Genomic DNA, 18772 nt, shown 5'->3' with positions numbered 1-18772 from the left:
TATACAACATTCATTCTACGTGCATTACTTGAAGGTACTGAGAAAGCGTCTGGAGCAAAAGCTGCAAACATTTGAAAGGAGGTGCCTGGGTCGTATCCTAGGAGGGATAAGGCTAGATAAACTAGGAAATGGTGACATCTGTAGCACTTGATGACATTCATTAAAGAGCACCGATTACAATGGATTGGCTGTGTTGCTAGAATGACCCCACACCAACTGACTAAAATTGTTCTCTATAGAAGAGTGCACAGTGAGAGGCTGTGGACATCCAAGGAGAGAGTGGTAGAACACAGGGCATAAAACCACCCAGCCAACTACTCAACAGGCTCCAAATGGCAGCTCAAACCAGACATAGATGGAATCTTCTCAGACCCTCGGCCCTACCCAACCTTGAGGCTGGAAAAAGGAGACGATGATGATTTCCACCTTGTGTGATGAGCCAGCTGTGAGTTACCTCTGAAACTGAGTTTGCTTAAACCTAATCAGTCTTCCCTGAGCCAGAGAGTGTGATGAGTCATCAGAGGCAATTACCTGCAGGTCTGGTGATAGGTCCCAGGACATTTAACCAGAGTTCAGCCAATCCACAGGTGAGGATCATGGCAGGTATATAGGCCCCTAAGGGACATAGTCTCTCCAGTCTGCTCAGTTTCACTACCTGGTTGGGATCATTCCCATAGCCTTGTAGTTCTGAGTTGCCAACCAGGCTGTGGGCCGTCAGGCCTAATGGTGAGGGCGAGAGTTCATCCTACCAATAAAAGCTGGGTCCCAGGTGGGTGGAGGGTCACTACTGGAGAGACAGAAGCTAAATGCTCTCGAGCTGAAGGTCACTACTGGAGATACAGAAGCCAAATGCTAGAACTAAAGAGCATGGTATCATGCGCTGAATGGCTGTGGGGCCCAGGATCATATGCAGGACTGTTAAAGCAGCAGGCCATCGGGGCTGTGGCACTGTGAGTTCTAAGGTGGTGCAGCGAAGCTCATTGATTGCCTATCAGCATGATTAGTCAGGGAGCAGGTCAGCATCTGTTCCGGGCCGATCTGGACCCTGACATTCTGACAGACTGCTCCTGCTCCAGCTAGTCACCACCCCTGCTTCAGTGCCTGTTTCTTGGCTAGCTAGACTCTGCTCCTACCTCGGCTGGGTGCCTGGCGCTTCTGACACCTTGGTATACTCAATAATTCCTTCTGCCTATAACACGGCTTCCTTCCACTCCGTTGTGACTGCACTGGGCTCATGATTATAAAATGTTTCATATTTCTTTTTCTGTTGAAGGCTGGACTGCAGATTTGATTCTGCTTTGCAGGATGAAGGTTGCACAATATATTCTAAAGCACCATATTAGTTAAAGATGTAGAATTCGTTGTTTAACCCTTTGTTTCAACCTCTAAAACTTGTCTGTCTTTAAAATCTCCCAGTTGTAGGTGAAATGTGCTGGGAAGACTAGGGCTTGGTCCAGCTGTTGTTTCTGTCCTACTATGTATCCATTGGAAAACTAGGTTTCAATGGCATCAGAATATATGGGAACAGTTTTCTTCCCTTCAACTGTTCTAACAATGCAGTTATCAGAAAACAACACAATTGTATTGTCTGGGTTAATATGATCACTTGAACTGGTAGAAGCAGAGACCCATTCTGACAAGTTCCCATACTAGCTCCCCGTCACCCTAGATAGAAAAAAAAAGCCTTCGACATTTAGACTGTTGTGTCTATACTTGTGAGTTCTGTCTCTCTGGTCTTCCAAGCGAAGGTAGGGGAAAGTCTTTACAAATTCTGCCTTACACAATACTACTGAAATCAAAAAGTTTATACAGAGCGTGACCTCAGTGGCGCTACATATAGTGCTTAATTTATGCTAGGGCTTGTCGGGCTGAGCCCCAGCACCTCTGGGCTTGGCAGTTCATAGCCCTGGCACCTCTGGGCTTGGCAGTTCATAGCCCTGGCACCTCTGGGCTTGGCAGTTCATAGCCCCAGCACCTCTGGGCTTGGCAGTTCATAGCCCTGGCACCTTTGGGCTTGGCAGTTCATAGCCCCAGCACCTCTGGGCTTGGCACATCAGTTATGAATGTAAAAAAATTGCTTGAGCCCCAGTATGTCTTTCATTACAAATTAAGCACTGGCTATAAATATATGCCACCTGACCTTCTGGTCCAAAATTCTGATTTTAAGAATAGTATCTTGCCAACAGAGTCCTCTTGGTCCCAATTAGGAAGGGATGAAATAGTTGAGCTGAAAATAAGAATCAAACTAATTGGTGGCTGGGGTTTTTTTTGAGAGCTTGGGTTAGTGCTTTTACTCCTGAGGGAATTCTGCCCCCCAAAATTAAAAATTCTGCACACAAAAAATATATATAAAAATTCTGCAAATTTTATTTGTCAATAAATAAATGTGGAGGCTCCAGCATGGCAGTGGGACGCAGAGGCCACTGGCTGCACAGAGGTGGAAAATCACCAGCAGCCCCCTTGGGACAGGGACTCGGCCATGAGGCTGCACCCTGACAGTGCAAGGGCTGGGCCTGCCCCAGAAACACCCTGGGGCCCTGCCCCTCTGCACCAGGTGCACCACATGTGGGCAGGCAGGCTCAGCCCAGCAGGATCCAAGAGTGGAGGGGCCTGGGTGTGAGGGGCTCAGTGGGGGGGGTTGGGTGCTGGGGGAGTAGGCCTTAGTGGGGTGAGAGTCTGAGTGCAGGGGGTCCAAGTGCAGGGGGGCAGGGTTCATCAGGGTGGGGGTTCGATGGGCCTGCTTACTAGGGGAGCCCCTACTGCTGCTGTGTGGGGATGCCACATGCCAGGCTCCCGTTCCCCCCACCCTGTTTCCCCTATCCTCTTCCTATCCCATCTTCCTTTCCCACTGCCTCTTGCCCCATCTCCTTCCTCTTCCTCTCCTCACTGTCCCCTGCCCTTATCTCCCTCCCCTGACTCCCAGATCCCCTGCCCTATCTCACCGCATTCCATCCCCACTCCCTCTTCCCCTCACCCTCTTCTCCCATTTCCCCTAACCCACCCTGCCCCCTTGCCCTGCCTGCAGCCAGCCCCTGTCTGCAGCCAACCCCTGTCTACAGCCAGCCCTGCACCCTCTGCCCACAGCCAGCCCATCTCCAGCCAGCCCCACACCTCCTGCCCGCAGCCAGCCCGTCTTCAGCCAGCCCCACACTCCCTGCCCTGTCTCCAGCCAGCCCTGCACCCCTTGCCCTGTCTCTAGCCAGCCCTGCACCCCCTGCCTGCAGCCAGTCCCTGTCTCCAGCCAGCCCTGCACCCCCTGCCCTGTCTCCAGCCAGCCCCGCACCCCCTGTCCTGTCTCTAGCCAGCCCCGCACCCCCTGCCCGCAGTCAGCCTGTCTCCAGCCCCTGCCACACCCCCTGTCCTTCCCGCACCAGCCCTGCATCTCCTGTCCTGCCTGCACCAGCCCCGCACCCCCTACCATCTCCAGCCAACTCCTGCCACACACCCCTGCCAGAAGCCAGCCAGTCTCGCACTCCTCTGTCTCCAGCCCTGCCAACCTATGCCATACCCCACCTGCGGCCTGGCTGAAGCCAGCCAGCCCACCCCACACACCCGTCTCCAGTCAGCCCCGCACTCCTTGCCCTGCTTGCAGCTAGATCCTACCTCCAGTCAGCCCCTGCCCTGCCTCCAGCCAGCCCTATGTCCACTGGTGCCCTGCCGTTCCCAGGGCAATAACCCCTGTACACCTTCTTCAATGAGGGGAGCAGGGAGCAGCTGGGACCCACACATGTGCACACCCTAGGGTGACCAGACAGCAAGTGTGAAAAATCGGGACGGGGTGGAGGGTAATAGGATCCTATATAAGAAAAAGATCCAAAAATCGGGACTGTCTCTATAAAATCGGGACATCTGGTCAACGTAGCACACCCGCAGGGAGTGGCAGGGACCCACACATATGAAATGGAGCTCATTTCTAGTTCAGGCCCATCTTCTTAAAAAAGGAACTTTAGGTAGGGTTAACATACATCCGTATTTTCCCGGACATGTCAAGCTAAATTTTAAAAATTCCTCCTGGGAAAATACGGACGTATGGTAACTGTATTGGTATAAAAAATACATACTGTGGCACATCCCTCAAATCAGAACTTTTTATAGGGAACCGGTTACTAAGAAATGAAAGACTTTTTTTTACATGTTGTTTTTTTTAGTCATCCCTGCCGAGGGCTCGCCGGGGCCCCGCCGAAAATGTTCGAATTGGGCCCCGCACTTACTAAAGCCGGGCCTGCCACCAGGGGCACTCACTGTGATGCAGAAAACAAGATGGTTTCCAGCACACAAAGCAGAGCACGACTAGCCTAGGAAGCAGCATCTGAGTGGCACCGTCCCTCAGCCGGGCAGCTCTACCACACAGAAATGGGGGGTGGGGAGGTGGGGTGTCAGCAGCACATGACCCTGCATTCCCCCCACTCACCTTTGTTAGAGGGGGCAATGCACCTCAAATTTCACCCATTGGCATCCCCAGCCTCCTCTCCCCCTGCACAGCTTCCCTTTGCTTCCCCATCATTTTCTGGTGAGCATCTCTTCGTATGACCTGTGCTACTGACTCAGTGGAACTACTTGAGTGAGAAAAGGCTTATCACTAGAAGAAAGGGATGGACAATCTGACATTTGTGTAAAGTCAGTCTCACCATTTCCCTCTATTTTCAGTTAGCTTCGCTGTTGATGTTATAGCTCACCCACCAACAGGAAAACAAAAATGTTTTTAAAAAAGAAAGATGCCAGTGTAAAATTACTCAAATTGATAGGGCTTCCCAGGAGCAGGCCTATAACCTGGAACCACTGTTAACTTGTGTTTTTGAAAATGGCTGAATTTCAAGTTGATGGTGTCCCTTTAACTTACGGCTAGTCTACACAGAAAAGTTACACTGGCATAGCAACATCTCTCAGGGATGTGAAAAATCCACACCCTTGAGACGTTGTTAAGCCGACCTAACCTTCTGTGTAGACAGCACTAGGTGGATGGAAGAATTCTTCCATTAACATAGCTACTGTCTCCCGTTACCTACAGCAGCGGGGAACCTCTCCTGTCACTGTAGTAAGTGTCTGCACTGAAGTGCTACAGTGGCACAAGTGCTGTGGTAGCGTTCTGAGTGTAAACTTAGTCTGTCTTACCCACAGCAACAAAAGGAAGGAGAATTAGAGTCTGGGAGTCCCTGGCATCTAGCCCTGTGCTTGGGCGATTACATTACACCGCGCTCTGACACAGACCCAAGGGCTGGTCTACACTGCAGGGGGGGGGATCGATCTAAGATATGCAACTTCAGCTACATGAATAGCATAGCTGAAGTTGAAGTATCTTAGATCGAGTTACCTACCGTCCTCACGGCACGGGATCGACGTCTGCGGCTCCCCGTCGACAGGAGCGCGTTCGGGGATAGATATATCATGTCTGGATGAGACATGATATATCGATCCCCGAGAAATCGATTGCTACCTGCCGATACGGCCGGTAGTGAAGACGTACCCTAGACAAGCATCTCTCGGTCTGGTTTACTTACCCCAAACAGATAGATCCTACGGGCTTTTTGTGAGTCACTCAGCCCCAGGCCATGTAACGTATAATTAAATTTCCCTCCCTCACAACATCCCAGATGCTGCCAAGAAGTTACAAACATTCATCCAAATTTTCCATCACACCGATACACAAACCCGAACCAAAACCAACAAGAGTAGCTAAACAGTGTGTATGTTCTCAGTCTGAGAATCATTTATTGGTTAATTCAATGCCTCTGATTATTGCATGTTTGTAGGGAAAAGCTTTACTTCTATCTGAATACAAAATTGTAGGTCAAGAGATTTAGTAGGAAGTAATCTATGTATATTTGAATATTGATGCCAATTGTTATCTGATGTAACTATTTGCAAACCCACATATCAATGAAGGGTTTAGCCTCAGAATATGGTGAAAGGGGAGAGGTACCCAAAGACAGCAGCCGGCTACGTGTGAGTCAGCGTTGGTGTAAATTTTATAGGTCATGGAATTCCTTTTAGATCAAAGGTGAATCCTATCATCAGCATGCACTGGAATAAACAGCTACCCAAGCAGGGTTTGATCACAACAACCTCTGCAATCACAAAACTGCATTCTCTCCCCCACTTCTTTTCCCAGTGTTCCAGTACCAAATGGAGTTTTAAAAGGTCATTCTGTTTGATCTACTTAACCCTGTTAGAGGAAGTGTTCTCCACATTCCATATTCCTGGTACTCTACTTTGGGCATTTATAAAGGCATTAATCAGTACAGGATCTGTTTTTCAAAGGTGCAGAGCACCTGCAAGGCCCATTGTATTCAGTGGAAGTTGGGGAGGCTCCGCCTTTCTGAAAATCAGGCCCTCAGCATCTAAGTCCCAGATGCAGAAAGACACGTGTACTATGTATCTTGAGAACTGACATAAAAGCCATCAGTTTATTGCATACACTGGGCACTCCCCCTGCTGCTCTTCAAAAGCAGTAAGCAAAATTGTTGTTTGCCCTCTGTGAATATTTCTGCTAACAGCACTGGTGCTGTAGTGGAGACAGAAGGCAGCTGCGTGAATTCCTACAGCACTAGTCTCATACTGAAGTGTGTACTGAACTGAATGAAAATCAATAGGAAAATAGCTCTCAGGAAACATTACAATGGGGAATAGGACAAAATGATTATAAAAGGAGTTCATGCAAAATTCTGAATCTAGTCACCCGGAGCTACTTATCTGCCCTTGAACAACAAATGTAAGTATGATTTGACTATCATAAAATCCATTTTCAGGGTTCGTTGGTCAGATGCTTTCCTTTGCCAATGCATCGCTCCCTTATGTTCAGTATGCTGCACTTCAGTGACATTTGTTAGTCATAAATTGAACTTCTATAGCATCTTTCATCTTACAGCCCTTTAGAAAGGCTGCAAACCCCTTACTGCCTGGCACAAGTATTCCCACTGAAGTTAATGTGACTCCTGGTGTGAGTAACTGCTCACCAATGGGAAGAAAAGATTCTCAATCTGCCATTAAAGAAGTGAGCCTGATCTAGGTGGTGAGCTAGGAAAGTGTTATCTCCATTGTATAAATGAGGAAAATAGATGTTGATTGCCTTGTCTAAAACCACTGTAGCAAAGAGGAGTGACCTTCCTCGGAAATTGACAGCGAGGGAATGCCAGACACCCTTGGGGATGGCGGAACTGAGAGGGCCTCCGTCACCACACTGGAAGCAAAAGGGCGGGATAGGAATAGGAAGTATAAGAGGTGGGTCAGTAGCTCAGTTGGGTTAGAGCTGCTGAGGGAGACAGATGCTCCCAGCCTGCTGCTGGAACCGGAGCTTGTAGAAAACTTCTGCTGTCCTGAGGACTCACTTGAGCTACACAAACTGCCAGACACGCCTGATGCTGAGGGGCTGCTGACAGGGTACCCTGGGGAGATGGAAGATGACCTCAGGGTTCAGGTACACCCTGAGGGGAGGGGAGGAAGTTGCCCAGGGCAGCTAACTACTGTCCGGCTACCCTGCTGGCTGATTCTAGGTCAGTGTGTTGTGGCTGGATCCCCACTGACCCAGTGGCAGTGCCACCATTAGGTCCCTGGGCTGGGAGACAGTGGAGATCTGTGTCGGCCTACTATCCACTAAGCTAGGATGCTAGACTGTTTGTTTGGTGCCCTGCCCTTGCCTGGGCCCCCTGAACTATTTTCTGCTCTACTCTGCCTCAGGTTTGGAGCCCTAGAGACTGCTAACTTCCCCCTTTTTTAAGACTTGTTCCAGGGGTGTGATAAAATTTACATGTGGTTGTGGGCATGTAGGAGGGTGTGGCCTCCCTCAGATACTGACAGCAAGGGAGGACCACACCCTCCTACATGCCCACAACCACATGTAAATTTTGTTTGTAGAATAGGAGTCCTAACTCACAATCCTGGGACCTAGCCCCTAGCACCACAACCTCCAAATAAAACTTCTGGAACAGAGATCAGGTCATTCTTATATATTTCACTTAGTTGCTAGTATCCCAAACTCAAAGACCAATATAGAAATGGGAGGGGAGGCAACATTTGTAATGTGGTTGCCTAGTGAGGGCAAGGAAGAAGACTGAAAATACATAACTGGACATGAAGCCTAGCTAGCTCAGTTGGTAGAGTATCAGGCTTTTAATCTGAGGGTCCCAGGGTTCAAGTCCCTGGTCAGATGATAAACTATTCTCCAAGGTCTTTAAAATTTTTTTTATCTTTCTGGAGTCCTTCTTTGCTGAGGAGAGGGATAGCTCAGTGGTTTGAACATTGGCCTGCCAAACCCAGGGTTGTGAGTCCAATCCTTGAGGGGGCAGTTTAGGAATCTGCAGCAAAAATCTGTATGGGGATTGGCCCTGCTCTGAGCAAGGGGTTGGACTAGATGACCTCCTGAAGTCCCTTCCAACCCTATGAGTCCATGAATATAGAATTTTGTAGTAAAAAACTACGTAATAGAAGGGAGGTGCGTGCATGTGTGCCTATGTAGGGTCAAGGGTGTTGCCCCTAATCTACATGAAACACTGCAGACTGCATTTCCCCTCACAGAGAGCTGGCCTGACTGTGCAGGCTAAGGGGGACATAAGTAGTCTCCATATTACATATTAAGTGGGTGTAGGTAGGTTACAACAGACCAGTTGGCCATATCTGAGTATAGATCAAGATGTAATGGCAACAGTTTCTCCAGCTGCCTTTCTGATCAGTTTTCTTTAGTGTGTGTCTTCATACACATGTGAGATTATGTATATATTTAAAGGGGCAGCGGTGGGGGGCATGAGGAATCCAGATAAAATCTATTCATAAGGTTGCATACAAACAAATTATAGTTGAACTTAATAGTCCTCTTATTTCAAAGTAGTTTATTTAACATCATCAACTTCAGGAATATTGACTTTCAACATTTTTTTTTGTCTTAGGCTTTAGAAAAGGTACAAACTACTGTATATACAGGCATTTATTAGATGCAACAGCCTAAGAAAAATGAACAGTAGTATTAGCCTGTTCTACAGCATTTACTAACAAAATACACCTTATAATCACAATGTAATAATCAAGCACAATAATTTGCTAGACAAAGCCAGCTACAGAAGGAAACTGCACAGTAGGGGACTTTTTCAAAAAAGACTTTTCATTTATTCATAAAACTGTACAGGACCATCCTTAAGCACAAGCAACTGTTATGTGTTCCATGTGGACTCTAACTCATTGTCTGGTTTTTCCTCTTTATATGTGACTAGTGAGGATATACAACTCATGGTCCACTTTCCCCTCCTCCTTCCAAAAGAAGCAGGACAGGAGCACCCTGGGTCTAATTCTTGCTAGTGTTAAGGGTGGCCTCAAAGTGCATACATCATTTATATCCATTGTTTTGAAGTTGCCAAGAAGGAATGTAATTTCATCAAGTGTTGTGTCTCCACAAAACCATGGATACTCTGGCCATGGATCTCATGCCAGTGCTCCACCACCGGTTCATCCTGCTCAGAGGCACTCTGTGTTTGTATCCCAGTACCACATACTGAAACACTACTTAACGATGGCTTAAGCCATTCACTCCACAGACTGACACAGTTGATATAACCAATGTGCAACAATTTGGGGCTTGATCCTGCAAACGCTTGCTCATAAAAGTAGCCCTACTGAAATCAGTGGGACTCTTCCCATGAGTTAAGTGGTTGCAGGTTCAGCTTCTAGTTATGTTAAACAAACTGCAATTCGGTGAAGCAAAAGCATCTTATTCGAACAAGAAAAAGAGCTAGGATCACAGTGCAGCATGTCATAGGCAGATCCAGGGGCATGTATCTAGTATTCCTTGTGCATCCCAAATTCCTACTGAAGGCAACAGGAGTTTTAGGTGCACAAGGAATGCAGGAATAGGCCCAATATTGCAAAAAGATAAAATTCAGTAGTTACTCTGGGTAACTTAGCTTAGTGCATTATCATATCAAAAAGACATACAAACGAGGGTGCTAGAGAACAATGGAAGTTTACCAGAACAAGACAAACATATCTAGATCTGGACTGAAAACTCACTCCCGCTATACTGATAAGGAACACAAAAAGGTTTAGGAGTTTATTCTGTGAAAGTTGACATCTCTTAAAAAGAAAATATGAGAATATTTCCTCATTAGAAAATGAGCGGTCAGTTTAAAAGCATTGTACAAGATTACAAAATATATGTAGTCAGTGCTTATGATTCTTGGCTTTACAGAACAGATTTGCACAAAGGATGACATTTATTCATGGCTCACGTGAGTAGCATTCTCTTTCCAGTTCATTTATTCTACAAACTATACTGGTGTGTTTGCACTGGGTGGAAGAGTGTGTTTTAGAAACTGGTGTAGTACAGGAGATTAAATGCCTTGCTCAAGAATTATTGATTCAATATAACTATGAAGAGGGAGCATGTTTAAATATTTTTCTTTATAGAAATAAAAAAAATCTTTGCAGAAGACATAAAATAGATTTTATCAGATGCTGTGAAACACTTTCTAAATGTTTTATTCCATTGTCAATGGAGTGTTCTCCTTTGAACAGGAAGGATATTGAAAAGAATTTGGAGCAATGCTCCAAGCACTAAATTCAGATGCTTGTATTCTGCTTCTGCCAGCCATGCAGGAACTTGACTAGACTGTCAACAGCTTGACTAATTTTACTACATCAACAACTTTTAAAGCTGTAATTAACGTATGCATCTTTTTAATTAGAGATCTTAAGCCTGGCATTTTGGTCTCCATCACACCAGCAATTTCACTGACTTCAATGGAGTTACTCCTGATTTACGCCAGCACTCAGTGAATGCAGAATCAGCCCCTCTGGTTACCTCATTTTCGGGGAAGTTTATTTTTTTATGTTTCCTTATTTTAAATCACAAGGGGAAATCATTCTGTCTAAATTGTCAGGTCTACAGATTTTCTTTCTCATCACAGAAGAGCCTCTACATGGCAAAGTGAATGAGTTTATTTCTCTAGCTACATGGGTGCAGTAATTCTCGTTGACTCACTGGGAATTATTGGTATTGTGCAACCAGAATAATTTTGACCGTCTATGGTAAAAGGCAGGGTGAAGGGTCACCATGGTGGAGTAAATCACATCAGCTAGCTTAACACTCTCAGACATGCTTGTCCTGAGAGTGAAGTGAAAGGAGAATGGACAAATGAATGATCAGAAATAGCAAGGCTGAACTTTAATTAACCCTGTGGGCCAAAGTCACCCCTGTGGGGATATTAGGGAGCCAGTTAGAGCTCCCTGATTCTGAGTCCGTCTGCACTGGCCTTTACTAAAGTATCCCATGAGCGCCTACACCAGAAGAGGCTGGAATAGGGTGGCTGGTGCAGGAGCAGGCACTGCTGGCTTTATGCCAGTGGTTAGTTCCCTTTTCCTCATGGAATTCTCTGCTGGCAGGGTGACCAGATGTCCCAATTTTATAGGGACAATCCCAATTTTTGGGTCTTTTTCTTATATAGGCTCCTATTACCTCCAGCCCCCGTCCCGATTTTTCACATCTGCTGTCTGCTCACCTTATCTGCAGGCCATGTATATCCACAATCCAGTCCCTCTGTGCTGATAGGGGCTGGAGACAAAATGAGACTCTAACCCTATATCCTAATCATAGTGGATGTACATACCCCAAACCTCTAATATATTATATATGGAAGGGATAGTTATAGGGGACACGAGTGACAGTTGGAAAACATCAATTAACATTGATTCAGACCTGTTTCACTCATGTCTTGTGAAGAGAATGATGGGGTGTGAAACCCTGATAAAGATTTTCAATATGCCATGCTAATAAATGTGACCAGACATAAATAGTCTGTCCAATTTGAAATGAAGCTCCATCGGGCAGGCTGAACATGCTGGGCATACATTCCTCCTCACACTCTGTTCCTATACTCAAGAAGAGCAACTGAAGATAGGGAGAGAAAAAGCAATACTAAATCCAAAAGCACCACACAGAGTGTTTGACACCAGTACTTTAAAACAACTGGTGTAGATTGCAATTTTCAGGTCTTCTCTCCATAACACACTTCAGATGCTTTTTTTAAATTTAAAACAAAATAGGAGTCTTTCCTTATTTTGTCATCTACTACTGCAGAAAATTTCATTTAAAACTAGAGCAGGTCTTAATTTTTCCCCTGCAGCCATCCTCAGTGAACTGTGGGTACATCCTACGAAATTCTCAGACTATCTCAAACCTTTTCTCTTTGCAAATGACTTTAAAAACCTGATGTCCTTTCCCAATTTCATTTGACTGATTTTTCCAGTCTAACTGGCAAAACTGATGACACAAAAGCAGAATACTTCCACCAGTTCTAGAATTTTCTTGCTCTGTTCCATGGGTATGTTATGTTGTTAATGTGAAGTCCGCTCATTCCATTAAGGAAGAAAAGGCAGGCAGCAATGAACTCACACCAAAAGGTCAGTGTGAAGCCCATGAAGGTAATGTAGTCCTTCAGGAGGATTAAAAAACTCAGGACTCCACTGGAGGACAGGAGAAATGAGAGAAGAATAAGGATTGATCCCATTGACCATTTTCGTCTTGAATTAGTGTCTTCACAGACTTGGGAGACCATCAGAAGTTCCAGGCCAAATATTGCTACAACCACAGCAAGAGACACCACACTTCTTGCAAGAATCATTCCAAAATTAATCCCTTCCACACTGGCCTGATTCAGATCAGTGACACATTTCAATATGGTACTGTTGCCTACGGTGCAGAAGTGCCACAGTCCAAACAACTGTCCTTTTGCAAAAAGCCAGTGGCCATCGCAAACTGAAACTGATGACAGGACAACTGCTATTGCCACGCACAAAATAATGAGGCTTCTGATGAAAGTCTCAAAAAATGATTTCTTGGGTCTTCTGTGAGCAAGCAACCTCTGTGCCTTAAAAGAGATATTACAAAAGAAAACAAGTTACAAAATTCATCTGTTTTAGTTACTATTCAAGATATATTTAAGTCCTAGGAACAAAATGGAGAGGCTTTAGAAATTATGTGAATGCATGCTTAATAATAATAATAATAATAATAATAATTAATGCCCTAATCTCATGTTTGACTAAATAGATCCTGCAGTGTATATATATCTTTAAAATTAGAGAAGAAGAATGGTATTGTGGTTGAAGCAACATATGGGACTCACGTTGTGTGTTGACTTCCCTGCTTGACCGCAGCCTTGTGCAAGTCATTATTCTGCTTCACTTTGTCTGTCTTGTCCATTTAGGCCCCAATTCTGTGAATACTTATGCATGTGCTTAAATTTGCACATATGAATGGTCCTGCTGACTTTAGCAGGACTCCTCACTACATACTCACTTATAGAAAGTTAAGCACATGCAGACGTGTTTGCAAGATCAGGACTTTAGATTTGGGCAGGGACTGTCTCTGACTGTATATTTATACAATGTCAAGAGCAATAGAGCCCTGATCAGGACTGGGGCCTTAAGACACTACTGTACGGAAAATAAGAACTTACTTTACATTGGGAAATGTGTATTTCCCCCCACTCTCCTATCACTCAAAGATGGCCACACAGATTCTGCTCAAATTAAAAAAAGAAAAAAAAGGTCACCCTTGGAACAGAAACCAAGCATGGAAAATTTCAGACCAAAAGACTGAAATTTCAGAAAGGCACTAGCCATGGAAAAGAGGAGGTTCCAGTGGAAATGACTACAACCTTAAAGATAACAATACCTCCTATGCAACAGATGTAGGCTGAGATTGTCAAAGGAGCCTAAGGGGAGAATAGGGGCTGGGGTGCATTAACTCCTGCAGTCTCCACAGAAACCCAGCCTTCATGAATGTAAACACTCACTGGGCCTGATTCCCATCTCACTTACCCTGATGAAAAACTGGTGTTACACCATCAATTTCAATGGTATTCCTCTTGATATACAATTTGTGCTAGTGAAAAGAGACTCAGGCCTAATCGCTTAATGAAACAATTTGTAATATGCTTTTTTGGAGATTAAAAAGAGAGCTGCCATATAACTTTAGGATCATGTTTTGACCGTTGTAACTACTGAAATCTGTAGAGTATTCTCCATTAGATCATCAGCCCAACATTGCACTCTGTGAAAGTCAATGGGAGTTTTGTCTGAATAAGGAGTGTGAGCCTGAACCTTCGAACTAAGGGGAAGCTTGTGATAGCCTTGTTCATGTTAAACAGTGCCTTACAACCAGGAGTAATCCCACTGAAGTCAATGGGACTAATAGTAAAATAGGAGTAAAGCCAGGGAAGCAGCATCTGACCTGTATTATTTAAATCCAGTTCTCTCAAAAATGAACCACAACTGTTAAAACAGCCCCATTTGTGTATGGTGAACAATCCTTTGTGCTCAACCACTCCACAACTACCAGCCAATGGGGCACAAGGTCACTAACAATCCTTATCCCTAGAGTGAGGCTAACACTGCTGATGGTGCTAGAACATAAACAGGAAACACATGATGCAGAGCAGTGTTTGGCGTATGAGCCAAAAGGAAAGTGGGGAAAAAATTGTTTGCCTAATAGAAATGGTAGGGATAGAAGTATTATACTGAACCTGCCAAGAGGGTTTTAAAAACAAGAGTTTTAAAAATAGTAATACATGAACACTAAAATGTTACTTATGAGACTCTAAAATCTTTAATCCTTTGAGTTGTTTTTAAAATTGTATGTGAGTGCTTAGTGTACTCAGTTTTTAGAGCCTATTCATGAGGAAACAATCTCTGATTTTGTTCAAATTATTGTACTGTACAAAGATATCCACAAGATATTGAGTCATAATGCTGGAACTTTGCACAGTCATGTAACATCCTACGCAGAGCACCTATAGCTGTTTCGGTCCCAGGATATTAATTCTGTATTATCCTGGAATATAAAGGCAGAACTGACACTTCTTAGTCAGAGATCAGAGCCCAATTGTACTAGGAACAATACATACTCCCAAGAAAAAAAGACAATCCCTGCCCCCAAAGATCTTAAAGACAGATTTTCAGGTGCTCAATATCCACAATTAGAGTCAGATTTTCAAGTGTTCAGCAGCTTCTACTGTCAGTCCCTTCCAAAAATACCGCATTATATACTACTAAACCGCATACACATCATTGCTGACTAGGTCAGCATTAACTTACTCCAATCTCCTGTGCAAATAGCATTTGGGTGCCTGGGGCAAGTATGGCTATTTCAGTAGCCTAGGGTTGCCTATGTATCACTCAAGTGTGCTCAATAATAGCAAAGTAGCAAATTCTGACAGGGAATATTTTATAACACTACCCCTGCCAATCTACTGCCTGTGACTCAGGCCATGTCTACATCTAAAATTTTGCAGCGCTGGTTGTTACAGCTGTATTAGTACAGCTGTATAGGGCCAGCGCTGCAGAGTGGCCACACTTACAGCAACCAGCGCTGCAAGTGGTGTTAGATGTGGCCACACTGCAGCGCTGTTGGGCGGCTTCAAGGGGGGTTCCGGGACGAGAGAGCAAACCGGGAAAGGAAACCAGCTTCCCCGCGGTTTGCTCTCTCGGTCCCGGAGCCAGCCAGCAAACCGCAGGGAAGGAGACCTGCTTGCTCGGGGTTCCGGGACCGAGAGAGCAAACCGGGAACGCCGCGGTTTGCTCTCTCGGTCCCGGAGCCAGCCAGCAAACCGCAGGGAAGGAGACCTGCTTGCTCGGGGTTCCGGGACCGAGAGAGCAAACCGGGAACGCCGCGGTTTGCTCTCTCGGTCCCGGAGCCAGCCAGCAAACCGCAGGGAAGGAGACCTGCTTGCTCGGGGTTCCGGGACCGAGAGAGCAAACCGGGAACGCCGCGGTTTGCTCTCTCGGTCCCGGAGCCAGCCAGCAAACCGCAGGGAAGGAGACCTGCTTGCTCGGGGTTCCGGGACCGAGAGAGCAAACCGGGAACGCCGCGGTTTGCTCTCTCGGTCCCGGAGCCAGCCAGCAAACCGCAGGGAAGGAGACCTGCTTGCTCGGGGTTCCGGGACCGAGAGAGCAAACCGGGAACGCCGCGGTTTGCTCTCTCGGTCCCGGAGCCAGCCAGCAAACCGCAGGGAAGGAGACCTGCTTGCTCGGGGTTCCGGGACCGAGAGAGCAAACCGCGGCGAAGCTGGTTTCCTTTCCCGGTTTGCTCTCTCGGTCCCGGAACCCCGAGCAAGCAGGTCTCCTTCCCTGCGGTTTGCTGGCTGGCTCCGGGAATGCGAGAGCAAACCGCGGCGAAGCGGGTCTCCTTTCCCGGTTTGCTCTCTCGGTCCCGGAACCCCGAGCAAGCAGGTCTCCTTCCCTGCGGTTTGCTGGGTGGCTCCGGGACCGAGAGAGCAAACCGGGAAAGGAAACCAGCTTGATTACCAGAGGCTTCCTCCTTCCACGGAGGTCAAGAAAAGCGCTGGTAACTGTCTACATTGGATTACCAGCGCTGGATCACCAGCGCTGGATCCTCTACACCCGAGACAAAACGGGAGTACGGCCAGCGCTGCAAACAGGGAGTTGCAGCGCTGGTGATGCCCTGCAGATGTGGACACTCTCAAAGTTGCAGCGCTGTAACTCCCTCACCAGCGCTGCAACTTTCTGATGTAGACAAGCCCTCAGTGAGAGCAGGTGCCTCCAAAGCCCAAATACACAGGCTGCTCTGTGCCTTCCTGCATTCTGCTGCTCTCCTCCCCCATCCCCCAGCACTTGCCCACTCTCCCCTTAGGTAGGTTTTCAACCATGCATTCCACGATAGCTAAAGACAAAATACACCCAGGCTGCATAAAACCTTGGACTCTGTATCTCCTACTCATGGGTCTTAAATCTCAGTAACTTTGCAGTGCAGTGACTTGCCCAAGGTCAGAGAAAGTCTGTGTCCGGGCTAGAAATAGAACTCAGGTCTCCTGTTTTCCAGGCCTGTGTGTTAACCCTAGCAGACCATTCTTCCTTTATATATGCTTGGAATATTTAATTTTCTGGGGTGGTGGTAAAGGTGGGCATGAGTTTGGCTTGTTACCAACTAATATTTGTCTGGTTTTATTGCCACCACATGCTACACTGATTAGATCAATATACATTTTAAAACACATGGAATTGTTTTAAAATAAATGAAATCTGGTTTTAATTGGATATCTCAGAGTGACATACCTGGTGGTTCTGACATGGAGGGGCTTAATAAGTAGAACTAAATCCCCAAATGACTAACTACTGTGAAGTACTTATAAAGTAAGTTACTGCTCACATCAATAGGTATGTTCTCACACAACCAGCAAGGTTTCTTTCAGAGTGGTGCAGCACTGCATGTTGTAATGCACACCCAACACCATCTAGGGGTGTATAGACTGATTAGCTTGTCCAGTCAGCCTCCTTGCCAGCGCAGGACTGATTCCTCCAGAACGTGTTCTACAGTTTGGTCCAATCCAGTCTTACATTTCTCAAATGAGGGGGCTCCACTCACTTTCTTTGGGAGATTACAGTGTTCCATCGCTTAAGAGATCTCATTGTCAGCGAGTTCCCTCTGTTACCAAGCCTAAACACCTCCTTTCACCATACTCATGTACTTTATTTTGAAAATATCATCTTTCATATAAAGCATCACAAGATGCTTAGAGGAACAGTCATACTGCTGAAGTGAAAGCAACATATCAGTGATGGAGAACTTTGTAAACAACACACAATGCAGTGGGGGTAGGGAAAGGAAATGGACCAACTTTGATTTATTAATTAGTATTAAGACTAATTGGATAGACAAGTCTCCCACTATAGCCACTTGTTAATAAAATCTCTTGCTTTCTATATAAGAGCAAACTCTTGTTACAGTATGGTGCAAATCATTTTGCCAGACCTAGGCACTTCCCAGCCACATATTACACTGCAGCCAGTAAAAGTAAGGCTTGGTGTTAAAAGATCATTGAGTGGATTTAAACTCAGACACGGAACAGTAAGAATACAGCTTTTGGGTTCACTTTGCGGTAATTAAGAAATCTCTCCGAGGAAAGGTCAGAGTAGATTTAGAAGGCAATAGGTCCCTTCCCTAACCCAGGTTACTTTCCATTATTTGGGTGAGACTAATGCACCAATACTCTGCTCTGGACAGAGCTCCTAGAGAAGCTCTCCTGTTTATTTCAAAAGGGACCTGGAAAGGTACATCTGGAGGAAGTTTTTTTGTGCACAAGGAAGACTATAAAGAGCAACAGGTAGCAAGGACTCAGCATAGCAGCAGCTCAGCTCGCAGGCTGATAAACATTTAAGCCTCCAGCGGGAGAACAAAGGGGGAAAAACACAGCAGGACCCCAGCGTCTCTGCATCAACACTGACTGCATCTGTCTAGACCTCCCCCCGCCAGGCACTCGGGGCCCCGGTGTCCGCTCATTACCTGCACCGCTATGGCTGTCATGCTGGCTCCGGCTGCCTGCGGCGAGGGGGAGACCCGAGAGAAACTTTGCTTCGCTTCGCCTCGGGCGCTGACAACAACAAGCTCTCGCCGCCCGCGCCCAGGTCACAGCTGGAGGGTCCCGGCCGGGACAGCGGCGGGCAGCAGCCAGCCTGCCGACATCCTGCCGGGGTCAGGGAAGCCGGGGGCTGCGGCAAGGCAGGGCGGGCTGCTGCCCTTTGAGTTTCCCCTTTGGCTGAGTCAGCAGCAGCGCAGCCCGGGGGAGGCGGCCGCAGAGGAGGGAGGGAGGCGGAGGTTAGCGAAGCGCTCCGAGCACAGCAACAAGCGACCGCTGGGAGCCGGGGAAGGGCGCGGGTGGCGGCAGGCAGCCGGGGGCAGAGGCGAGGGCGAGGGAGGGCAGCCGGGGGCAGAGGCGAGGGCGAGGGAGCTGGACAGCAGCACCCGGTGTCCCTGTGGTCTCTCCCCTTTGTC

At 46.6% G+C, this 18772-nt stretch overlaps 1 protein-coding gene across 1 annotated transcript; it reads right to left on the bottom strand.

Annotated features, from left to right (window-relative positions):
• Nucleotides 1–10020: 10020 nt before the first annotated feature.
• Nucleotides 10021–18528, bottom strand: TMEM37 (transmembrane protein 37). The gene is made up of 2 exons (XM_030580680.1): nt 18284–18528; nt 10021–12848 (listed from the first exon to the last, which is right to left on the bottom strand). Exons 1-2 carry the CDS (start codon nt 18302–18304, stop codon nt 12276–12278), a joined length of 594 nt encoding a protein of 197 aa, XP_030436540.1. The 5' UTR covers nt 18305–18528; the 3' UTR covers nt 10021–12275.
• Between the last annotated feature and the right edge of the window lie 244 nt (nt 18529–18772).

This window comes from Gopherus evgoodei, chromosome 11, assembly GCF_007399415.2.
Source record: "Gopherus evgoodei ecotype Sinaloan lineage chromosome 11, rGopEvg1_v1.p, whole genome shotgun sequence".
In the NCBI taxonomy this organism is placed as follows: Eukaryota; Metazoa; Chordata; order Testudines; family Testudinidae; genus Gopherus; species Gopherus evgoodei.
This window is presented reverse-complemented; position numbering and strand designations above follow the sequence as displayed.